This window comes from Oryzias latipes, chromosome 17, assembly GCF_002234675.1.
Source record: "Oryzias latipes chromosome 17, ASM223467v1".
Taxonomy (NCBI): Eukaryota; Metazoa; Chordata; class Actinopteri; order Beloniformes; family Adrianichthyidae; genus Oryzias; species Oryzias latipes.
Genome location: NC_019875.2, coordinates 24399660 through 24425685, shown reverse-complemented (window position 1 = coordinate 24425685; position 26026 = coordinate 24399660). Strand labels below are relative to the sequence as shown.

The window sequence follows — 26026 nt, the reverse complement described above, 5'->3', positions numbered from 1 at the left end:
TAATGTGCTCTTTAAAGCCTTTGATGAAATCCACAAAAACAAAATTGCAATAACATTTTATTTTGAGAAATAGTTAATGTTATTTATGACACGTTAGGTGATTTGGTAAGCTTTGAGTACAACAATGTTAGTTTAAGATGTAAAAGTATTAACATGAGTGTTCAAGGGGAAAAACGCATTTACCTGCTGTCTTTAACTTGACGCACACATTTTAGTGTAACTGTATAAAGAATTAACTATGATACAGTGGCTTTCTTTCAACACAGCAAGTAATCATTTAAAGATAACAGTTGATGGGTCATTCTCACCATACAGTTTTGAAAATTTGCTAAACTTTTTCTGCCAAAAGTGTTTTTGAGATTTAATGAAGGCGAGCATTTAGAAATGTGGAGGAAAAAGTCCTTCTACTGCCTCTAGTGGAATGATAATGCACTACGGGGGAGAAAATATGGACCTAGTTTGGGGTTTTTCAGTCAAGTTTTGATCACAATGAGATAAGGATCTAAAGAAATTCTTTATTTATTTATTTTTTATGTAGAAGAAATATTAGCATAATTTGACAAAGCAATAAAAAGAAGACGTTTGAAAAGGCCAATTTCTGAGAGTTACATTTTTTGAAGTGGTGATGTATTTTCTGGTGATTACTTCAGCTTTTAAAAATTGTTTTATGCGTGTGTTCTTGATCTTTTCAGTAAAGAATGAGTGTATTTCTTTCCAATCCAGTCACAACCTCCATGACAACATTTGACTCAACGCTAAAACAATGCTTGCCTTTGCAGTGAAGAAGCACTTGAAAAGAGTTTCTCCTTTATGCAGATAAACATACAACAATGTTCAAAACTGCACTCAGACTTCAATGCCAGGAGAATTTGTCACAGGATGGGTCTTCTGAGACACAAACATGCACACAAAATTTACATGTACACAAACAGATGAGGACGGATACCAACAAAAGTAAAACGCAACACAAACTTGTTGTGACAAGAGGATAATGATTGGGTGTTTGGAGTTGTCGCTTTTGATGGTGTCCACAGCACAAATATAATAGCAAAGGGCTCCGAGGTTTAGAGCAACAGCCTAAGAATCACAGGATCTGAGTGTAGAAATAAAGACTTTAAAGAGGACTCTTAACCAGAGGCAGAGTCAGTGCAAAAATGAAAGGCAGTTCTGAAGTATGTGAAACCCTAAGGACATCTTTTTAGCAGTCTTCCAGCTGCACTCTGGATATCTTGTATGCTATTCACAGATCTATGGCTTAAACAAGTCAAATGGAATCACAACTAAAGAGAAGAATATTTTCTAAAACAGAAAAAAAAATCGCAAAGTCTGAAAAGTATTTGCAATTTCCATTTTGTTTAGTTTTTCCTTTTGTTTGAGGCTGCCGCAACAAGGACTGACTTTAATATAATACATTAAAACAAAAGATAGTCATCTATGCTCATTTAATAAGGGCAAACATATTTCTACATAAAAATCTGGTCTCTATTCAAATTAATACACTTTTAAAGATAGCGAAGTATTACTTTTTTCTGTAATTATATTTGTCTCATAATCATATCTAAGATAAGTACCACTCGATCAATCTGAACAGATCATTGCAATAATAATGTAATAATAATACATTTTATTTCAACCGCCTTTCAGGTCATCCAGGTCGTTGTACAAGGTTAAAAATAAGAAAAACAGAATAAAACATGAATAAGAAATTATCAGAGTAAAACATGAATAAGCATTAAGACATAAAGACATAAAAAAAAAAAAAAAGCTTGCAGCAGTGTTGTAGATGTTACAATTGACAGGCCGCATTCTCCATTCTGATGCATCCACTTGTAGACAAAAAGATTCATTTGCATTTTGGTTTTCCTCATCTGAACTGGTGTGTGGCTGAAAAGTGTACGGCTGGATAGCTCCAATAATGCTCGCCACTTTTGTCTCACCGGTAATGTTGGGTTGGAAGGGGCTGTGCGCTAGGGGGAGAGAGTGTAAATGGACGGATGATTGGAACACGCCAACAGTGTTCCCACAACTCAGAAGTGAATTTCAAATGAACTACTGCTGCTTTGCAGAAACTATGTCCTAGTAAACAACATAGTTTGGTCAACAATGGTCAACAATGGCATAATCATAATAAAAAAGACCACTGGGAAGGCTTTTAAAATTGATAAAAGAGGATTGGAGTGAGACTTTAACCGTAAATGACTGCTTGAACACCTTAAAATTCTGTTAACATGGTTGCTAGCAGCAGTTTTTTTATGCAATCAAGTTGGATTAAAAGAAAACAAGAAATATAACCAGTTTCTAGTAGACTAGTGAAATAAAACAATTACAATTAAAGATTTTTTTTTTTGGTATAACACCATCTCCTTAATCAAATATTCAATTACAAGTTTATTAATTGAACAATTTGATGTAAAACCATTTGCTTTGCAAGTTAAAAAATTATTATAATAATCAAATCCCCCAACTTCTTCAACTAATCATCAGAAATTGCCCAAGAATAAAATGAAAATTTTAATCCATTTCATTTTAAAATAAATAAGTACAAAAAATAAATAGCATTAAGATGGAAAAAAAACTCAAGTTGTTCCATAATATGACAATATAAAATTATTTAATTAGAAGCAATATACCTCAGAAGTATTTTTAAAATAAACAATTTAAGAATACTTCTCTGACTATTTGAACAAAAAACAAACAAATAAAACAACTAAAATAAGATGTGATATTGTTTAAATTGTTTTCACACCCAGTGGATTCAGGCTGTACAGGTGTAACTTTTAAAAAGGCCAGTGAATGTACAATGAATGACTCCTGAAACTACTGCTCACTTCTTTGTAAATACATTTGGTAACAATCAGACATTTCTACCAACTGCAAGGCTATGCTTTTTAAACAACTACCCTCAGTAATATAAACCTAAACCCTCATTGGCTTCACAAGGTAAATATACAAGAAGTCCATTAAGATCCCCTTTGAACTGTATGCTACATTCAATCATGCAAAGGCTAACTGTGGCAGTGGCAACTCAAACATCTTGGATTACGTGCTTTCTTGTGGATCTGGAAACTACTGATTGAAAAGGTTGATTTGAGTCAGTGAAACAGGAACTAAAATAAATCTAAACAAAACCTATAGCTACCTAACATGGGAAATATGTGTAAAAATGAGATTTGATGACACCATCTTATTCCTAACTTTTTTTTTAAGTGGCAAAAGAAAAGGTATCATTTAAATTATATATTAGCTCTGACATGAAGCGCAAAACTTTTTTTTCTGCTATTTAAATCAAAATTACAAGATCCTACCAAAGGAAAGGCAGTTAGTGCTTTATTTAACACATTCTACATGTTTATCGCTGAAAAAAGGCTTGCAGGCTGTTATATTATCTTCCAGAGTAAAAGGAGCCTGTGAGACTTTGGCAGAAAGCACATCAGATTACAGGCAGCAGTGCAGATAAAGCCTAAGTGATGTCAGGGAAAACAAATGAATGCCACATGAAAGTTTGGCTGTAAATGCTTCCTCAGAGCTTGTTTTATGTTTGGTCTTCTTTAATGATGCCATATTTGCACGTAAGAGCTGCTTGTCGGCACATATGCACTTGATACTTCTCCTAATAAACAGAAAGCACATCTTTTTGTATTGATTGCCAAACACAGAAAACAGCATTTCTTCTATTTACTCATATTTTTGGTGTAAAAATAATTTAAACATGGCTTCTGTTAGAAAGACAGCATGTAGTGAAGTGAAAGTGAGAAGATAAGATAAAACAAACGACTAATTTGCCCTCTGAGTAATTCTATCTTTAAGGGTTTAAGGGTTCACTCATTATTAATGACTAGATAACAAAAGAACTTTGTCATTTTGTGTTGACATTAGCACTAAGGCTCTCCATAATTTCTCCACAATGAAGTTTTGATTAATATTAGGAAGGTTCAAAGACCCAAACTGACGAGAACCATGTTTTTGTGGCATTTTTCTAATGATGGGGGACAAAAATAGAGACAATTAAGCTTAAAATTGCATTTTTGAGTATGTCTTTATTCAAATTGTTTCAAATGCTGTTTGAAAGACCTTGTAGTTATGACCAAGAAGCTACAATTGGCAAGCCTCAAGATCCCTGCTCTGCTCCATTCTGATGCCTCTACTTGCAGACAACTAGATCCATGTATGTCTTTGCTTTCCTCATCTGAGCTTGAATCTGGCTCAGAAACTGTACGGCTGGATCGCTCCAATATTGCTCACCATTTTCGTTGCACCAGTCATGTTAGGTTGTGGTTGTAAGGGGCGGTAAACAGATTGATTTTGGCCAAAAACTGCAAAATCATAGTTCAAAGACCACTTGGAGCCTTTCTAAAATAGCTCGAAAGCTGATTGGAGTAGGACTTTAATAAATACTTATATTAGCTTGATACTGATAAAAATGGTAAATGGCGTATACTTATAAAGCGCCTTTCTTCCTACAAGGACAAAGCACTTTACAGTCACAGACCCATTCACCCAGTCACACACACATTCACATTCACTCACACATTCACACACTGGTGGTAATAAACAATTGATGGATGGAATATTCCAGATCTGAAATTCCCTCACTTGCTCTGTTTTGGTCATTATCTTAGAAGTCAATGTAAAAACTGTTTCTCCTTTAGTATTATTCCTCTGGTTCTTTTGTGTCAGGCTTAAATTATGAAGACTAACTGGAAGAAAACGTTATTAAGATTTTGTGTGGTTGGGCAATCTCAGAGTTGAAGACAAGTAAAAGCAGCTAAAGATAGATAAAGTACAGAACAATGATGTTTAAAAGGGGACCTTTCCTTGTTAAATGATCACTCATAGGTTGAACTCTCTCTTCCTTATTACTGCGATGAAGATCAGTAAAGACCCTAAAAGACTGACAAATCACCCCTGTGTAGAGTACAGTATTTATTTTAGCTGACAGTAAGAACAAGGTTAGGAGCCTCTGACAGACAGGTCCAGACCTTTGGGATTTATTTTGGAAAACAAACGTACTCTGTTACACAGTGAGTGACAGGGATAAATAAAGCCAGGGCCAAATATTCCTCTTCCCACATTCAAGGCAAATCAGACACATATAAAACTTGTTGGTGTGTGTTTCCAAAAAGGAAACAATTTTAGCTTTGCAATCAGCACTACAAAATATGCTTGAGAAAGATTTGTTTTCAAATCATGCAGACTGCACTTCCTACTGCATTGGTGGTCCTGCAACAAAGCGTAAACACAGATGTGGCAGAGCGCCCCGCTCCCTCGAGCCGCAACAATAATTTTTCTCTATCTTTACCAAAATAACTAATCTTATTTGCATTTAAATCTCATTACTTGAACATACTGTTCGGTCCTCCACCATCACAGTGGTTTCAGCATCAAAATACAAAGTCAATTGAATAAATGGAATGGTTTTCCATGGTTGTTCTTTTATTCTTGAAAAAAAATAGAACGACAAATGTAAACATCAAAACGTTCCATTACACAAACAAACTGTCTCTTTAACGCATAAAACATTTTCCAACAGAAAAGTTGACGGGCTTGAACCTGAAGAAAAAACTAAATTAAAAAGCTCCTCTCAGCAAGGTTCTGCAAACTTACAGATGTACCAAAGCGGATTTTCATAAATAAATTGTAATGTTAAAGACCCACTTCCACTAAGTGTTTTTAGCATTTTTAACATGTTTTTGTAGCCTTCTTTTCATGATGGAGAAAACATGTGAAGAAAATTCAGATTAAAACTGCCTTCTGGTTGTTTCTTTACTTAAATTGTGTATCAAGAGCAGATGAAAAATGCTGTTTTTTAAGGTTCATCGTACATAAAATGATCAACTTGCAGACAAATAAAATCCATGTATGTTTTTGTTTTCCTAATCTGAGCTGCCATTGGGCTCCACACTATACGGATGGTTGAATTCGGTATTGCTCGAGTTTTTTGTTGCACCTGTAATGTTAGCTTGTGGTTGTAAGGGGCTGTAAGCTATAGCAGGAGAGAGTGTAAACAAAGAGATGATGGCATATAAGTGTGGGCTTACTTCTTGCTAACAGTCCCACCCACAACTGAGAGACAAATTTCAAATAAACTACTGCTGCTCTGCAGAAACTACGTCCTAGAAAACAACACAGTTTTTTGATTTTACCTAAAAACAGCATAATTATAATTTAAAGACCACCGGGAAGACTTTTACAATAGATAAAACCTCTGTGAGAACTTTGGCAACTGCTCTGATGTCTATGTCAGTATTGTAACTGTACATCAATACAAATCTACAACGGTGCAATTTGATCAAAATAAAAAGGACAGAATTGGTGTTGTAATATATCTAGATTTCAGGACGTCAGTAATAAAGAGGTTGCCTTTTCCGATTTCACTTCTCAACCCCAGCTTTTGCTTGTACCTAAAACGGATTTTTTATGGAAATAAGAGATTTTTTTTCTTAAAGGTTTTAGTATTTTACAAAGTTACTCCCTATTGCAACACATCAGAAGATAATCTCTAGTTAGGTGTTTTAAAACCCTCAGTTGACGGTCTAGACTTAACGGTTAAAGACGTGGGTCATAACCTGTATAAATACCATAAAAATGAAAACTCGTCCACTGACCCTAAGGGAAAGCAGAACATTCCACACTTATGGAAAACGGGGAGCACAGAGTCATCTAGGTCAAGAGATCCTGTTAAATGAGCTGTATAGGAACAGCAATTACTAAGAGGTGAAAGAGTTCACATGTTAGTTTGTCTGTTAGCACTCTATACCATTATAGGATATTTTTCCCCCCAAAAAATATTTTATTTGGTTTCATGTTGGAGAATTATGAGCATCAAGGTTGAAATAAACACTTGAGAACTTTACATCCCTTCTGCAGACCCGTTCTTATGTTTTATTGTACAGTAGGAATTTTCCATGATTAAAAGTCTCTGCCGCTACAAGACTTTCATTGTTGATGATTTATTAAAACACACATGCTTGGTTCTTTTCATTTAAATAAAGGTTTGCCAGAGACATCAGCCACTAAATACTGTGCCTGTTTAGGTCTTGTAAACTAGCTCTGCTTGTGACATTTACAACATCTTGAATTATTTATTTTACTCAGCTCAGCCAGAGACATACAGGAAATGGTTCACGTAACACTTTTTCCTCTTTTCTTTGACCACAAGCTGTACACATTTGATACCAATTTCATAGGAATGACCGCATTTGTGTAGACTGGAATTTCAACATATTATACTTTCATGACACTGAGAGACCACAACACACACAAGTGTCTATCTATAGAAATTTCATTTAGATTTATGGAAATTTTCTGCTGTTTTTGAAGCTTGAGGGTTAAGTTAAATTTTAGATTTCATGGAGATTTTCATGGAGTGCCAGCATTTTTGAAATTAGAGTACTTTTTTGTTTTTTTATGTGCTCCAAATTGACTCATTAGAAGTTAACATCTGGAATTAAAGAGGTCTTGGAAAATGGTGGAGGTGGTTAGTATTTTTTGAACATGTAAACTCATACAAAAACATCTGCTTCTCCCTTAAATGTGACCTTTTTATACAACCCCTAATACAGTCCAGATCATAGACTGTATTAGATCTGTTATGTCTCCTTCAGTTGTGGTACAGAGATGTTAGGAACACTTTGTGTTTTGCCAGCTGGTGAAGACTTGTGTCTAATATTTGAACAACATAAAGACTGTAAATGTGGCTTCACTTTCACAGATGACTTAGATGGTCCCAGCTGAAAGGACATTCTTTTTAAGATGTCGAAGTGAAACTATGTTGATTTTTCATAAATATCGCCCTTCTGTTTTGCTGCTGGAGTTCGATTATGTGAGTTGCGCTTGATTTACGCTGACAAGTTCCCAGTGCACCATCAGGTCAAAAAGGTTCGTACCCAGTATTTGAAGGCCTAAATCGTAATACTCCAACAGAACAGAGAGGACAATAAACTAAAATATATTCTGTTAAGAAACCTCTAGAATGGTAGTCATTAAAGAACTCATTTTTCATTAACAAAATTTCCTGCTAGACAAGAAGGAAAATATGCAGACCTTTGTTCCAAGCACATTTTCTGCCCATGTGATATTTCATAAAATAGTATTAATATCTGATAAGAGAAAATATATATTTATCTCCTTTGGTAGCATTTTAAGAGTGGAATGAAAGACCGCATGAAGGCTGAACATGCTGCCTTGAAACCCTTGTGCTATCCTAGGCACTTTAACATTGGGAGTTGGGTCATCTAGACCCACTAGACAGTGCTCTAACCCTTTTTTCTTCAATGATTTGTGATCTTCACTGGTGTCCATGGATTACATGAAATCTTTCCACCTTTATCCACCTTTGTCATAGTAGGGAGAACACGTCAATGTAAGGGTGGGGTCATCTAAGGTAGCACAAGGGTTACTTAATATGATTACATTTCTGTTTAAATGTATCATTAAGAGAGTGCGTGCATTTAAATGTTGTGTTTTTGCACACGTGCAGTACACAACCCATTCAGTTAATTTGCTATCACTGTGGAATGGAAACTGGAAAATTACATTCATTATATTGCTTAGAAAAGGTTGTCATGATCATATATCCCACTGTGAAGCTGTAATTGTTGATCAAAATATACTTTGGATTTCATTCTCTGTCGAAGCCAACTGGCCCCACGTGTGGAGGAATGTAAACGTATCTTCTGAGAGAGTGAAACTGTGCATTACTTGTTTGTTTAGTCTGTTCTGCAAGATGCTGTGGTTTGTGACCTGTCCTTCCACCCTAAGTTACATGGTGTCACGGTGCTGACCGTCCTCACTTGACTGCTGTCAGTTTTATAGATGAGGTTAGCAGTCTGAGTAATCTCCGCTGAACTCACAAACACACCAGTCTGACATAGTGTGACTTTAGTGTAAAAACGTCTTTCTGAGGTCTTGGAACATCAGTGCACAATTGTGGTGTAAGATTTGAGTACAAGGTACTTTAGTCTTGGACCTTGAGAAGTCCCAGTTTGGGGAAATGTTCTCCTTTGAACATTCATATGTTTTGAAGCCACAGCGGGATGCTTGAAAGCATCAAACGACACATCCTCAAAGCTGCTTGTTCTGTCTGTGTACAGATGTTCTTTGTATTTTGTCTGATGCTGTTGCTGAATTTAATCAGATAAAGGATTGTTTACCCAAATAGGGCTTAAAAATAGGGATAAATCAAAAGTTTAAACCAAGGATGCTGAAAGGCTTGCAGCAGAGAGGTACACTTTTAATCAACCACAGCAAAACCCAGTTCCTGCTTTCAAAGGTTTAAGAAAATTTGTCGAAAATCTCTTGTTTCTCTGTCCTTGAGGGATGCATCTAAGACCCATGGCTGTCCTCAATATTTACATAATAAGGAATAACTTCACAAACTTCTGGTCTTCTTGGTGAACCCAAAATAGTTCCTTTAAAAGTCTGAACTGAGTACTAGACCTTGAGGAACAAAACAACAGCAAATAAACTATATATTATTCTAGACGATGCCGTTATTTTTTTAATTTTAATAAGAATATTTGTCCATTTCAAGAACCAGTAACTTCCTTATAAAATATTTTTTGCCATTATGGCAAACTTAAGTCAGACATTTAGATTTCATTTAAATCCAAATAAAAAAAAATATTTGACACGTTGCTACATCCTCAATGAAAAGTGTAAAATGTAGTCAGTTGCAGACAACAGAGATGAACTGGTTTCTCTTGTTCAATTTTCAAATTCCTTTGCAGCTTTTACAGCCACAAAATGTTCCTTTTTATAGAGGAAGCACTCCCAAACCTCATGTGTTAATACTTAACCATGAACGCATCCCCTACAGGCTCTAAAATAACGAGAATTGTTTAATAGAATCAGCTTCTGTTGTTTATCTGCATCCATGTATTTTTTTTTTTTTTACCCTTCAAGGTTTTAAAACAGCTGGGCATCCTGCTGAAGCTCAGATGTTTGGGATTCTGTTGGATACCAAATAATACCAATAATAACAATAATAATAATAATAATACGAAACTGCTGAATTTAAGTTTAATGAAATGTATTTATCATTTTTTCATTACAAAATTATAATAACTTGAGATTTGTGAAGGTTTGAAAACAGAAGCGCTACACTGCCACCTACTGGTAGGATTGTCACATTGGTCTTGTAATTTTTTCTTATCTTCACCATAAAATGTGTTGTTTAAATGTGTTTTGACAAGTTTCTATCATAGTAAAGCTTGCTTTCCAATTCAAAACATTAAAAAGAAATGTAGAATCAACATGTTTTTATATGTTTTATATTCCCACTAAACCTAACTTAATAGTTGAAAATTGAGCTATGACTATCAATAAAAATTTAAGAACATATTATTGGTTAGTGTGCATTTTTCAGACATATTTTACCGTCATGGTTATTTAATTCTTAAAGATTACAACGGCTCTGGTTTTTGTTGTGCGCCCTCCTGGTCGTTAGGTGGCGACACTTTCAGCCTCACCATGGTCATATCCTGCTCACGTCGTGAAGAGGACACTCTTAAACCAATATGGCGGCCCGCCGGCTAACATGTTTGGGGTTAAATGCCGTTTATTCTACAGTCTTCTCACCAAATCAGGTAAAGGTCACGTATTAACGTTTTGACCTATGTTTTTTTTTTTTTTTTGTAAAATCGCCCCATGTAGTTTCAAATAAAGGGTGCAAAAACTCTTTTTGACCTGGACTATGTTAGCTAACTCGGAGACATAAAATTGCTGCGAAATTTAACTTTAATAATAAATTCCTTTACTGTTCAAATTGTGTTGAGGAGGATAGACAGTAATTGAGAGTAACTTTATCTTAAAACTGTTGTAGAATAGAGACTGACATTTTTGTATAAAGTTAACATATTGTGAACATCGACTGACATTATTATGACCTCTCCCTTTGCTGCGTTTTCTGCAGACGGTACAGGCAGCTCTCATTACATTTCTGATAAACCAATTAGTCAGAGCCTGCGTTTGCATCAGGGTTCGACATTGACTTATCCGACATTATGACAAACATGATTAAAAAAAACACGTTAAGAACATTTATGGAAAAAGTAGAGATATTTGTATTCATTAAACCAATGATGAAGCAGTGAACCAAATACACTTCTCTCTGTCAGTGGTCAATTTGTAATACTAAATTTTATATTCTTGGTCTTAAAAAGCCTAAAACATTTACATTTTTTTAATCTTTTACATTACTGTTTTTTTAAAGATGGTCCGATTTACATGACCTACTATCTTGTTTTGGTGTACTCTATAAGCTGCTATAACAGTGTTAGTTTAACTGTGCCAAAGCAATAAAAAAAGAGATTATTGGACCACTTGTTTCAAGCCCGCAAAATGAGAAGGAATTATTTTTAAACTGATGATCGCAAACAGACTTCTTTTACAATATTTTGTCAAGCACCTCTTGCATTACAGAACTAAGATCAAGTGAAAACTTAAAACCAGAGAAAATAGATTGCAAATGTGTGGTAAATGGAGAGAAACCTGTCAGAAACTTGATGTGTGTTGTGTGCAGGCACTAAGAAGCTGCTGGGGAGCTGTGGAGCAGATGAGAAGCTATTATGTTGACTGGAGGATGCTGAGGGACGTCAAAAGAAGACAGATGGCCTTCGATTATGCAGATGAAAGGCTACGGATCAATGCATTAAGAAAGAATACTATCCTGCCTAAAGAGCTTCAGGTAGGCTCCAGCTTCCTATTTACAACTAGTTCCTCATTGTGCCACACCATAAGTTTGACAGTATGCTCTTATTATTTAAAGAGTCACGATTTTACAAAAGTTCTAGTTGCACACACAATATATGTCAAACAGCTGAAAGTACACCAGTAGCGGACAATCCCTAAACCCTGTCTAATTGTCTTCATAGGAGATAGCAGACAAAGAAATTGCAGCACTCCCGAGAGATAGCTGCCCTGTGAGGATACGCAACAGGTGTGTGATGACTTCCCGGCCCCGAGGAGTGAAGCGGAGGTGGCGACTGAGTCGAATTGTATTCCGACACCTAGCTGACCACAACCAGATGTCAGGGATTCTCAGGGCAAGGTGGTGAATGTGGTCTATTGGATTCGTCTGTAAGATTGTGTGTTAACAAAGCAATGCAGGTTGCAGATTTCTAGAATGTTGTGTGAACTTAAAGAAGTAATGCAAATATTGAGTATTTAAGCTCGACTAAGAGTAAAAAAAAACAAAACATAATAAATATTGTTGTACAAAAGTGTCCTGTTTTTTTTTTCCTTCTTTTTTATGTGGTGGTAATAAACACAAACACTGTGTTTATTGTGGAGAAAAATGCTTCTGAATGATCTACTGATGTGAAAAGTTAAAGCCATCATTAAGCATTCATGTGCTGTGTAATTTTCAACACGGCTGTTTGAAGCTTCACAGTGTTATTAAAGGATTAATTTATGGTGTTTAATTTGAACATGATGGTATTTCTAAAAAAAAATAAATAAAGTGTCCCAGTGATACAAGTTGCTAAATGTTTTTGTTGTCAGGTCATATACTCACCCTAAATAGAAATAGCTGCTTTAAAATAAAATAAAAAATAACTCGTGAGTATAAATATTGCCACTAGTAATTTACAGTACGTAAAATCTGCTAAATTTAAAATAAATATATCTTACTGTTGTGTATTGTTCTGATCTTACTTATTCCAACCACTGGGTGGCAGTAATGAGATTAAAGGAACTTTTAACAGCAGGAAATAATTCTAAAGAGGGCCAAACCAAATTGTTAGAACTCCTCACTGCGAAGAGCTGTGCTGCTTGACAAAACTGAGTGGAATTTGAAGAACCAGAATGGATCTAACGGAACAGGTAAGAAACATGTCTTGGCCAAAGTATTATTTTAGAAGAAAAAATCATTGTCTATTTGGATGAGTTTGTTAAATTTACGTCGGTCTCAATAGTTGGGCGATGTGTTGTGTTAGCTGTCGGTTAGCCGCTTGCCCTTAACGGATTTTTTTGTATGCTTTGCTTTGTTTCTTTCTGTCTGTATATTTTTTTAGACGATTGTTTGAAAAGCTTGTTTAGTTTGTCACAGTGACAAACGTTGAGGGCGAGAAAAGTCCCTGTGATGATTGACGTTCAGTTGTGCTCATGAAGTTTACTAGAACCTTCTAGCAACATCACGCTCGCGGGTTCTGCGCTACACTTCCTTCGGAGTTGCTTTATAGCATTTTAAATGATAGAAAAACGATTGAAAGCGACAATATCTCAATTCCTATTGGATGCTATTGAATATCCTTACTCGTAAATGTTGAGGTTTATTTTATTATATGTCGTGATAATTAAACTTAAGTCATAATAGAGCCATGCTTTGCTTTGGTTTTTATATTTTGATTAAAATCATGTGAGTTTTGCTTTTAATTAATGCTTTTTTATGTTTTTAGGTGAATTTCTTAATCATGTCTTTGCATAAATGTGTTTAATCGAACAGTGTACGTTAAAACATTTCCATAAGGGACTTGCAGATCTCATCATTAGCAGTTCACACATTTGAATTGGTTCTTAACTGACTTAAGTAAAGGTTAGATGTAGAATTTCCAGTCAGGAAAATGAAACTTTTAAATTGTACTGTTTTAGAAGAAGCTATATATAAGTTAAATAAATAAATAAAACAGACTTGATACAAATAGTTTGCTTCATCAAGATCAGCTTGTGCAGTGGTTGTTCCTCATTTTTCTAACAGATCAGTCAGCTGGAAGCAGACTTGCAGGAGCTTAGTTCCCTCCTGGAGAAGTCTGAGAGGAAAAGGGTGCAGGAGCTGCTGAAACAGGAGCAGAGGAAAGTGGAAAAAGAGCTTGCAACGAAACGACATCAGCAGGAGCAGCAGGCTAAGAGAGAAGCCGATCCAACAGCAGGCTCTAAAGCACCATACACAACTAAAATCACCAACTATGGTATGGAGCATGTTTGAGAGATTACAAGTGTTTGGAACTAAAAAAAAAAAAGAAAGATTTGAAGAATTGTTTGTGGTTTTATCTTTTGTATCTGTAGCATGGGACCAGTCAGACAAATTTGTTAAAATTTACCTGGATTTGAAAGGTGTTGACAAAATCCCAGCAGAAAATGTTGAAGTCAACTTCACTGAAAGGTAAATCCACTTATCTTACAGTTTTGTAAGGAGCATTCATACATTTTTTTATGCTAAGCCTAATTTTGTCTTGGTTCAGGTCTTTCTCTGTTTTGGTAAAGAATCTAAATGGGAAAAATCACCAGATGTCAGTGCTCAACTTGTTACATCCAATTGATGAAAAGGACAGCTACAAAAAGGTGAGTCACTTTTTCTCTTGTCCTTTAAATGTTCCTCCAGTGTTTGTTTGAACCAGTAGCACCATGTTTTTGTTTTTGAAAAAAGTATTCTTTGCAAAATTTGGTACCAAAATGTCAGCCCCCTTTTTTTTTCTTTCTTTTTTTATCAAAAAACCTTCCCAGTTTTCATACTCTTCCGAATCAGCAAACAAAAAACCAACAAAGGATTTTGGAACCTAAAAATTTGCTCACTGAATTTTTTGGATTACATATCCATTTATTCGGCATATATGTCCCCTTTGTTTTTACAATTGTATTTTTTCTATGTCACTAATTTCTTACTACTTTTTTTTGCAACAGATCAAAACAGACATGGTCTTGATCATGTGTAAGAAACAGGCCACAAAGAAGTGGGACTGTCTAACAGCAGTGGAAAAGCAGTCCAAAGAAAAAGAGTAAGTTCAGAATAAACCTCTTTTTTAATAACTAAATGTGTTTTTCATTAATGTTTAGCTGGAAACACAACAATGTTTGGCCAGTTTAATGTTGGGCAATATAGAGGAAATGTATTTATCAAGTCAAGGTTTCTACATAAAGTCTAAAGAAAAAAGTCATTATAAAAAAGGTCTGTAGATTTTTACAGGAGACATAGATTGAATAGAACAAAGTTGCTGACATGTGAAAAGGTGCTTCTGATGAATGAAAATTGGATAAAAGCTAAATTACAATCCTTTGTGAGAAGACTAAAGCACTGGGTCAACTCAATTCAGGCTCTGGTTATGCTTCAGGACAAAAAAATTTTATCATATTTTGTTTTTAAATTAAATCTTGAACCATTTTATATTTATTTTTACTACATAGGAGTATTAGTTTCTTATCAGAGACCTTTATTATTTAGTTTTCCTTTTGAAAAATGTCCTAAATGTCCTGTTTTTACAAGTTATCACAAATCAGAAACAACTACCACAAACAAGCAGCATTGTTTTGTTTTGTTTTATTGCCATTCTCTATATAAAATCTACAGACATTTTTAGCAGACTTAGAACTTTTCATTTTGGTGTAGGACCCAGTAAATTTAAGACCTTTTCCCGAACTATTAAAGTGGAAGTTCAAGAAAAAAAGAGGCTATTTGTAGCCTCATTGGACCTTTAAGGTGTGGCAGATAAATATAGCAAAACAAAATAACACAACTGCCCAGAAAATGTGTTTTTATAAGTAAAGTAACATTATGGGGCCTGGTGCCAAGTGACCCACAGACTGTTACCAGTCTGTAAAGATACGCTAACCTGATTCAATGACCAATAAAATAAGGAAAATAAAATTAAGTGCCATAACACACATTAAAGCTGTAAAAGTGGGGAAACTTCAAGTTTTTTATTGAAATACTTATCACACATGTATTAATTCAAGGATCTTCTCGGGGTTGATAGTACATGACCCTTTCCTTGCAGCCGTGAAAATATTCCCACATGAATGTTGTTGTTTTTTTCCCTCTCAACAGTAAACCCAGTGCTGAGGATAATGCAGACCCAGGTGATGGCTTAATGAAAATGCTGAAAAAGATTTACGAAGAAGGAGATGACGAGATGAAGAGAACCATCAACAAAGCTTGGTCAGAGTCCCAGGAGAAGAAGTTTCGAGGAGAGGAAACGATGGACATTTAAATTTTGCAGTTTTTGTTTCGATCTTGAGTTTAAAAGTTAGAGTTAAAGGATCATATACCTAATGTGATGCAAACATGGAAACATTTTTGTCTGGCACCTGAAGTTATTATGGGCAGAAAGGAGTTCTGTCCACCAGATGGCGCTAAAATCAAACCTATCATCTTTTGGTTTAAGATCTGAAGTAATGGAAATGTAATGTTAGATCAGATATCAAAGACGTTCCATCTTGTTCCTAAAGGGTTTTTCACATATGTAAATGTACTTTTTATTTTATGGTAATTCTATAAATGGATCAAATGGGTTTCAAAGACACTGATAAGCTTTTATTGCCATAATCCAAATTATTGCATGAGTCTGATAATTGTTGTATGTTTACACATCATGCTTCCACAAATTGGTAATGTGACCTGCAGGATTTCCACCATAGTCTGTATGTATGGTAGCAATAGTTTCATTTTCAATGGAAAATTGATCTCCTATACTGCTGAAATGCATTCCTCCAACTGAAGTTGTTTTTCCAATATTGATTTGTTCCAAAACTATTAACAAATATACCAGCTAAGATGAACTTTGTCTGTTTTTGTTACTTCTACATCCCAAAATCTTTATGTAATAATCAGTGGTCAATTATACTAATATATATTTATTCTTTTGAAATTATTTTATGCTAAAACATCAGTGTCATTTTACTTTTCTCCCAAAAACGAAAACAACCAATAAAATACTTTAAAACTAATAATGATGTATTTCAAAATAACTTAGTGTTGACTGCTGAGTCTTTATGTTTTAGTGTTTAAATTTATTAATTGATAAGTTAATTAGTATTTTTTATTTTGTAAATTTTTGTATTTTGTTTTGTAAATGAAAATCCTAGTTTTATTGGCACATTTTAGAATTCTTTTTCAGCTTTATAAAATAGAGACACAAAATGTGTGTGTAATCTTAAAGCTGAATGTTGTTGGTCTTTGGAAAACATGTCAAATTAAATCAAACTTTAGTTATAAAGTATATGTGTGGGCAGAAAAACTCGGCCTTCTGCATAAATCTTTTGAAAATCAGATTACTCACAGGTAATTTATAGTAATAATGAAAAATGTGTCAGTGCAGTGGAGCCTTGGTCTCATTCAGTTTCCCTGGGCCTCTGATACATCTTTGAGGGAGATCATGTCAGGACTAATCATTTGTACTTTCTAGTCCTTTGCGTCATCTAACTCCGCCCCCGGAAGTGTGACGTCGCCGCTCTGTCTATATAGAGGGCGGTCCGCTTCAAGAGAGCCAGATGAAAACCGTCATTGCGGATGCAGGGAGTGTGGTTCTTCGTAGCATCCGCCGACAACTAGAAAGGGATTTAAAAAGAAAGAAAACGCGAAAAGCGCCAAACGACAGTTGTCTCTGAGTTTAATGGATGCCGGCTGTGTGACCGCGGCGCACCGTGTTTCGTGCCACACCATGAATGCGGATTTATTTAAGCCCACACCGGAGCGTGGACCCCACCAGTCATCTGGCACGGCGAAAAATGCCCGGAATAAACCCGAACAGAGCAAACCGGAGCTGGCTCAGGTGGTGACGGACTCCAGGACGGGGAGATCCTACAGCAAAGGGAAGCTTTTGGGAAAGGTACGACGATTTGAGCTATTCATTTCAGAAGAAAAACCACCCTCCATGTGCTGCTGACTTCATGGATGGATCTAGAATCTGAATAAATTAGCAGCTCTGCATTTGACGGTCGCTAGTTTGAACAAACGTGGTTCTTAATGAAAATCGTCATCATGAGAGGGTTTTTTTCCAGGTGTGCTGAGTGTCTGCCCTGTGGATTTGATCATTCTGCGTGTCATTCATTGCTGAGTGATTTAGGCGCAAGGTGTGCCCGCCTATTGTATTGTGCGTGCGCGCGCTTAGCAACGTCTCGTTACAACATATAATAAAAAAAAAAGAGACATGTCGGTGATTTTTGTTGTTTTTAATTTTTTAATTTTTACTTGACACCCATCATCAGACGAACGATTCACCAAACTGGCAGACGGCCCTTATGATGATGCACCACTGCGTCCATGAATGAATGAATGAATGAATGAATGAATCTACGTGTTGCTTGACTCAGAGCCAGATCTTTATATTTATTTGTTTACCCCCTCCCGCCCCCTGCTGCTGCTGCTGCCGCAGGGCTGAAAGCGTCTCCGTCATTTTCATGGTTAATGGATGCAGCAGCTTCCCTCTTAAAGGGTGGGAATATGGGGATGGGAGGGTGGAGGCTTGACCGAATCACAAGAAAAAAAAACAGTTCTCAATTTCATCTTGGACTGAATGATGAAATATGCTTTTCAAAGGCATTTTTACAGACTTTTATTAAGAACTGCATTCCACCTCATTGATTATTCCTCTAAGGCCCTCAATGCAGTTTTTTTAATTGCTGTGAATCTTTACAAATATCTTTTTCTTTTTCTTTAAAGGGAGGTTTTGCTCGCTGCTATGAGATGACAGACCTGTCCAGTAACAAAATGTATGCCGTCAAGGTGATACCACAGAGCCGAGTGTCTAAACCACACCAGAGGGAGAAGGTGAATTAAAAAAAGCAGCGCTTTGCATCTGTCGGCCCTTAAACTTATATATCCTGCCAGAAACTGACCAGTTGTGAAATGTTTGACAGATCACAAATGAGATCGAGCTGCACAGAACCCTGGCACACAAGCATGTGGTGAAGTTCTCCCATTATTTTGAAGACCAAGAAAACATCTACATATTCCTGGAGCTCTGCAGTCGTAAGGTGAGACCTCACAGATCTCTTAAAAAAATGGTCAGCTTTCAGTTTGTCTGGTTAAACCACATGCAGTGGCACATTTGAATTCTTTTGTTCCTGTTTTAATTTTTCTAGATTAACCAGACTTTGCTTCTGCTTTGGGTATTTTAACTCAGAAATTGTAGATTTTTATTTTATGCAGCTTAGACCACTACACAATTGCTGAACAGACCCACAGGATTAAAGTAGCCATGTGTTACAGCCAACCGCTCACAGACGCTCATCTCTAACTCTTTGTTGCTGCAGAGAAATGTCTGTGTTGCAGTCCCAATGATGGGCGCAGGTCTGACATTTCCCTCATTGCTCTGTCTCTCCAGTCCCTCGCACACATTTGGAAGGCCAGGCACACACTGACAGAGCCCGAGGTGCGGTATTACCTCAGACAGATCATATCGGGTCTCAAGTACCTGCACAACAGAGGCATCCTGCACCGAGACCTCAAACTAGGTAATTGTCATGAGGCATGCGGGCAACAAGCATCCCAGGAATCTGCTGTGACTTTGGCTTCGTTTATGTTTGGAATGCTGACTGAAAAAAATCCACTTGTCTCTTTTAGGTAACTTCTTCATCAATGAGAACATGGATCTGCGGCTCGGAGACTTTGGTCTTGCTGCAAAGCTGGAGACTGTGGAACAGAGGAAGAAGTTAGTGTTTGATTATTTAGACAATCTTGTCACAGATCTGTACAAAGCTTTTGTTAGAGTAGGGCAAAGGGGGGGGGGGGGGGGGGGAATGCAAGGTTTTAAAAGAAAATGGCAGCATTCTTAAATCTGTAGGCATTTTTATTAATGTACTTGTAAATAGATTTTAAATATAGGAAAATTGTATTTTTTAAGGTTAAATTGCTTAATCTAAAACCACAACCTCACTAAACAAGCAGAGCTCTCTGCCCCTGGTTTTCTGTGAGTAAGAACCAAACCAAACCAGTTTCCAAGAGGCAGTGGAATGTTGTGCAGTGAGCAGAGTTTCAGTATCTCTACTGGTTTCCTGTGGAATGCCTGACGACTGAGCGTAGCACAAAAAAAAAAAAAAATACCTCAGATGTTTGTTGTGTGCATCTTGCAAAAGGGAAACTGCTTTGAATTATTTGAAGAATTTAACACATCTTTGTTTCTCAGAACTATCTGTGGAACTCCGAACTACCTGGCCCCAGAGGTGCTGAACAGGCAAGGACACGGCACAGAGTCTGACGTCTGGTCTCTTGGATGTGTCATGTACGTTGATCTAAGTTTATTTTACCCTTTTTTATATATTTTTTTAATTACTTTTGCTCAGGATTTAGCTGATTGTTGCCCTTTTTGCCCTTGCAGGTACACACTGATGTGTGGCAGCCCTCCTTTTGAGACTCTTGACTTGAAAGAAACGTACAAATGTATAAAGGAAGTTCGATACAACCTTCCCTCCAGTCTCTCCCCGGCTGCACAGAAACTCATCTCAGGCATTCTGCAGAAAAACCCCAGTGACAGACTGACTTTGGATCAGATCCTAAACCACGAGTTCTTCAAAGTAAGTTCACACACACACACAGGGTTGTCTGTATTGTTGAATAACTGTAGCAGAATTTCACCATTCCTTAGCTCTTTAGATTTTTGCAATCCTGTCATATGCCTTATTGGTATATCTTGTCGTCTTTGTTAGGGTTTTACTCCAGACAAGCTTCCACCCAGCAGCTGTGTGATGGTGCCAGAGCTCCACCCGCCAAGCCCCGCCAAGAAATTCTTCTCTAAAATGGCCAAGAGCCTCTTTGGCAAGAAGAAATCAAAAGGTAAAGCAGCAGCTGTGGTCATATCAACTCAACAAAAGTACTAAAAGTAAAAAAGAAAATTAAAAAAAAATCTAAAAACGTCCCGTTTTGCCGTGAGATTCCAATGTCTGTCGTCATTTTTCAGTGGAGAAGATTCCATGTGAAGAGAAAGAGGACAGGGACATCTCCAAGCTGGTGTCGGGCATTGTTAAATGCTCTATCAACCGGCAGATAAGCTACAAAACTGTGGGACCCAGCGAGGTAAATTTTTCATGCGTTACTTAAATCAGTTTGTCTTGAACATGAGATCTTCTTCTGCTTAAAACAAAGGACTATCAAGTCTACCCAGTAACTTAACCTCAACACGAAGGCAAGAAAAACTGCAATGAGTTTGTCAAAAAGGCCATCAGGCTACTGATTTAACCTCAACAGGGGTTTGGGTTGTTTTAGAGGAGTTCATATTTTCATTGTGGTTTAGAAGTTTGGTGGTCAGGATGCACAAGTGTCTCGGTTGTGGCCTTCCATGTTGTGAACCTTTTTTAAAAGTGAGAGTTCGGCGTTGCATTTGTAGCTGTTGGCATTTGATTTGGAGAAGTGTGTGTGGGTGGGGGGGGGGTTACATTTAGTAGACTGAAGATTTTTTTTTTTTTTTGTATGAAGGAGTTCTCTGTTCCATAAAACAGCTCAAATTCTTGAGAATCCAGCAAGATGACACATGATGTGCTCTGTTAACAAGCATTGTCCTTCATCCCTGGATTAGTGACTAAATGCCAGAACAGCAGAATGTGCATTTGCCCATCCCCTATCAAGCTCAACTGCTTTCTATTAATAGAATCAAATACCAACCTCATTGTTTGAACAAATATTTCCAAAATTACACAATGAGGCTGTTCTGAGGTACCTGGGTTTTGTCCATCAAGGTCCTCTGTTTTTATATGATCTCATTTCTATCTTAATTGGTCGACTAGAGGAGCTGAGGAGCAACGTAAACATGAATTAACCTATTTCCCTTTAATGTGTTTAAATAGTCTAAGGCTGTTGCATGCAGACATTTGGCTTTTTTTTGTTATTTGCTATAATATGCTAATGTTGTCATTCAGGTGACCTCTCCCACGGGTCAGCTGGTCAGCTCTGTGCCCCTGGAGCCGACTCCTGCTGAGGAGGAATCCAGGAAGTCCATCTCCCGCTCTTTTAAAGGCACCATGGCCAGCGGCACTGAACGTAAGCTTCTTTCTGTCGTTCATTATATCCATCTTGGTGTTTCTATATTTTTCTTATCAGAATTGTCTTTTTTTTCTTCTTTTTCTCCCCCAGCATGTGAGGATGTCCTGACTCCTGCAGCTGTTGCTGAAACGGCCATGAAGGTTTTGAAGGACTGCCTGACCGCGATGCCTGCAGGTAAGATTGACAGAAATTGCCAGAGCATTACTAATCTGTCTTCCAATTTATATATTTATTAAATGGGCTCATTTTCTTTTTTTTAGATGGCTTACTATTTTCTTATATTTCTAGCCAATAGAAACCCCCCATGCTTATCAAGACCCCAGTCGTTCCTGTGGGTGACTAAATGGGTTGACTACTCAAACAAATATGGCTTTGGCTACCAGCTCTCAAACCAAAACATAGGGGTGCTCTTCAACGAGGGAACACATCTCAGTCTGTGCGACCAGCGTCAGTAAGTACCTCGCTAAGCTTTTTATGGCATCAAGTGAAGTTTTGACACTCTGCTAAAGTCAAATATAACTTTTAAATTAAATTCCATTTTAAAAGGGTTTTGTTTTTCTTCTCAACAGGACAGTTCATTACTGCTTGACCAACAATAAGCACTTCACTTTCGCTGCCAACTCTCTACCTGAACAGCTTCGCAGCCAAAAGCAAATAGTGGAACTCATGGCAAACTACATGGAGCAGAACCTTATGGAGGTATGTGGAGGTTTGATGTTCATCTATATGTTTTTATCTATTTTGATGGCAATGCAGTAATTAAAAGTTGAAATTGATTTTGTTCAGATGCTTTCAAAGTTAAGAAATCATGACCTGAGAGCTAAACTCAGGATTTCTGTGCCGTCAGGGTGGAGATCTTCACTGTGAGGAGCAGGCTTCTGCACTTCCGCCTTTGCTCCTTCAGTGGGTAAAGACTGACCATGCTCTTGTCATGCTCTTCAATAATGGCACTCTGCAGGTTAGTGCCAACCACCAATACAGTTGTGACACATTTATCAAACTAGAATTGGAAAAAGTTTTTTTTTTATGTATTTTTTTATTCATTATGGTTCAGTTCTTTTACACTAGTTCTTGTTTCCTCTTGTTTAGGTCAACTTTTACACAGACCACACAAAGATCATTGTGTGCAAGTCGTCCGACGACTCCTACCTGCTCACGTACATCAGTCGAGAGCGTGTCTCGTACACATACCTCCTCAGCATGCTGAAGGAGATGGGCTGCACGTCTGAGCTGCGTCACAGACTCGGATACGTGGTCCAGCTGCTCCAGCACCACACGGATGCCTGAAAGCACAGCTCTGTGCCGCCCAGGCTCACTGAGTGACACTTGCCTTAGAGGCAGCATGACCAGTTCAACAACATCTTAGTCAGCCCTGTTGATTTCTTCAGGTAGTGGCGAGAGTGACTGATGCCTGACAGATGAAAGACTCCTGAGCGATACCTTGTCTGGACTGTTGTCTAGTTTATCTGATTGACTGACCTTGATGAGTGTCAAGCAGTCTGGAAGCTGCCCAAATCAGCATCTGCCTTGAGATTCAGTGCCTGCCCTGCTTATGCCTCGAAGGTGGACCACATGGAAGGTATTGATACCCGCAGGAAGAGATTATGCTTTGTTTTTTATGATGGATCTCTTAACGGCAGATGCCGACACAACCAACTAAGTTACCTTCTCTCATCTACTCAGAACCAGTGCTTCTCGGAAGCAAACAAACCTGCAGTCTCAGCCATTTCTACCAAACTTAGCAGGCCTGCTTTCTCAACGGTGGCTAAACACTAAAACTGTCCAAATCGCTTGCAACTGTACAGGGAATCTTGGTGCTAAAATGCAATAAGGCTCACTTTTCCAAAAGCATTTTAGCAGCACGCTCTCCCACTCCATCGACTGCAACTGTGATCTCTAAGCAGAGATGCCTTCGGGTGAAAATCTGACTGAAGAGTGAACTTTCCTACCCTCTGTTAGTTTCTGCCCTCTGTGGAGCATGCACACATTAATTTATTCCTTACATTTTATACATGAGCCAGCTATAGGATCACTTTAGATCTTGACCTCACACGCACAAGATTTTATTTCTGGCCTTACTTCATGATAGCAATGCTCCAAGTTTCAAGAATAATTGCTGCTTTTTTTGCTCCGTCACTTGTCTTACTTTTGGAAACAAATTTCACAGATGCGGTACACGGCATGCTACACCGGCTATGGGAACAACACAATTTTGCACATTTTTTCTTTAAAATTTAATCTGGAAAAACTTTTTTTGTAATTTTTTTTTTATACACTTGTCATATTTTACTTGTTTTTAAATTAGGAACCAAATGGTTTTGGTTTTTTTTAAATGACAGTTTTAAATTTCACTTGGAGTAGGTGAATGTGTGTTGGCCGCACACCTGTTGGTAAACGTAGCTGTTGGTTGGAAAACGAGGGCAGAGAGCGTGGATAAGTGCCTTTCTGAGGGATGTCTGTATAGTGCAATAACAACCCTTTGTGAATGTCAAGCGGGAGACGAGATTTGAGATGGGTTTTAAATTTAGGATTTACTTTTGTACTTTGAGCCAAGTGTTAAGAGTAAATCCAGAAGCACTACACTCCTCACTACCTTGTATAAGCTTTTAGAACAACTGTTATAAGTATTTACCCCAGTAATATCTACTATGGAAGAGAGAAAACATTGTTGTACTGTAACCTGTATTGGTTTACATTGCTTTCTTGATCCAGAGTTGTATCCTAAAAACTGTGACCTGGAATGCAAGTATTACATACATGTGTTCTCAAAGAAAATCCAACATTGTGAAAGCCATCTGCCAATTTAGAGGAGTTCTTTTTTTGGCACATAATGTCGTTTTGTTTATTTATTTTTTATTTATACATTTCTTTTTTTATTTATTGTGTAATTTTCTTTTGTTATTGACACGAGGAACGGTTCAATTTCAATCACTTTTTTTTTGTATGTAACATTTTTGGGGGAAATTGGGACAAAAATAAAGTTTATTGAAAATGAATGAAATTTGGTCTTTCATTGGAGTGGATATTCAACATTGTCATTGTTTATGTTCAGAATAAATGCCAAGTGCATCCAATCAGAAAACAAAAAGCAGCAGTGTTGGCGTTCTGATACAGATATAAAGAGAAGTCTGAATAAGAAACTTATGCAATGTAGTGGAAAGGTACTGAGAATGTACAATGTGTGTGAGATATAATACTAGTTTTAATAATACGACATTTGCAAATATGCTAAATGAACACAAGCACACCATGGTAAATCTGAATATTTATAACTAGTATATGCAAAATGAATGTATCTTAGTCTTTGCAGCAGGCAAATTAGGCTCTTTAAAACTACAGTTTGGCTGCATAGTGGTGCAGTGGTTAGCACTTTCACCTCGTGGCGAGAAAGCCTTGGTTCAAATACCAGCTGCAACCTTTCTTTGTGGAATTTGCATGCTCTCCATGTGCATGGGTGGGTGTCCTCCAGGCACCTTGGCTTCCTCCCACAGTCCAAAAACATGCTTCATAGGTTAATTGGTGTGGTGACCTGTTCAGGGTGTACCACACCCTTGGCCTATAGTAGCTTGTTTGGCTCCAGCCATCCCACTACCTCGAAAGGAATTCAGCAGGTTATGAAAATGGAATAAAGGGCAGTTCTTCATTAAATAGACATTTAAAAAGAGTACAGAATGAATAGATATTTTTGTGAAAATTAGTACTTAGATATGATTTAGTAGATTGAAAACTGAGCTTCAGCGACGCCCACAAATGGGTTTGTCAGCCTCACAGTTTTTGAGCAAGCTAAGTTGATCTTGAATATTTTGTCAGAGATTTGCATTTTTTGGAAAGGTTTTGGACAGTTGTCTGACTAAGCTCAACTCAACCTCTTTTACTACATGTTTTTCTCCCAACACAACCCTTCTCCTGTAAAGCTGCTTCAGAATTCCTTTACTGTGACTGGCGGACACCTAAATATTTAACATTTTCAAAGCGGTTTGTAAGAATTGAGACATTTAAAAAATATATATTTCTCAGTTTGAACTGCATTCTAGAGAGAACTGACATCTGTTTTTCTTGCTGTGGGAGGCTCCTGTTCGGAGACGCTTTTATGACTTTTCAGATTGATGTGCAGCAAGTGTTCCTGCTCTAAGACAACCACTTTAGCTGTTTCCTCTCGCCTTGTGCAAACACATGTGAATGAATGACAAACAGACAAAACGTGCATGTGTACAGATCTGCACACCTTGGTCATGAGCATCATCTGTCATTGAATTCTTCTCTTAAACAGTTGCATTATTCTTTAACTTCTCTGATGTTCTTGTGTGCAATGAAATTCAGGTGACAAGTTTTTCCAGT

At 37.1% G+C, this 26026-nt stretch overlaps 3 protein-coding genes across 3 annotated transcripts; all 3 read left to right on the top strand.

Annotated features, from left to right (window-relative positions):
* The first annotated feature begins 10463 nt into the window (after positions 1-10463).
* mrps14 (mitochondrial ribosomal protein S14) lies at positions 10464-12224 on the top strand. Its single transcript, XM_004079244.4, has 3 exons — positions 10464-10586; positions 11522-11686; positions 11874-12224. Exons 1-3 carry the CDS (start codon positions 10518-10520, stop codon positions 12054-12056), a joined length of 417 nt encoding a protein of 138 aa, XP_004079292.2. The 5' UTR covers positions 10464-10517; the 3' UTR covers positions 12057-12224.
* Positions 12225-12691: 467 nt separating this feature from the next.
* Positions 12692-16656, top strand: cacybp (calcyclin binding protein). Its single transcript, XM_004079243.4, has 6 exons — positions 12692-12822; positions 13697-13907; positions 14005-14101; positions 14181-14280; positions 14620-14714; positions 15761-16656. Exons 1-6 carry the CDS (start codon positions 12805-12807, stop codon positions 15921-15923), a joined length of 684 nt encoding a protein of 227 aa, XP_004079291.1. The 5' UTR covers positions 12692-12804; the 3' UTR covers positions 15924-16656.
* Positions 16657-17199: 543 nt separating this feature from the next.
* On the top strand, positions 17200-24684 carry plk3 (polo like kinase 3). Its single transcript, XM_004079242.4, has 15 exons — positions 17200-17540; positions 18374-18481; positions 18571-18687; positions 19038-19167; positions 19277-19364; positions 19839-19934; positions 20031-20226; positions 20359-20485; positions 20610-20725; positions 21565-21685; positions 21779-21862; positions 21977-22139; positions 22258-22387; positions 22536-22646; positions 22778-24684. Exons 1-15 carry the CDS (start codon positions 17325-17327, stop codon positions 22973-22975), a joined length of 2001 nt encoding a protein of 666 aa, XP_004079290.1. The 5' UTR covers positions 17200-17324; the 3' UTR covers positions 22976-24684.
* The last annotated feature ends 1342 nt before the right edge of the window (positions 24685-26026 follow it).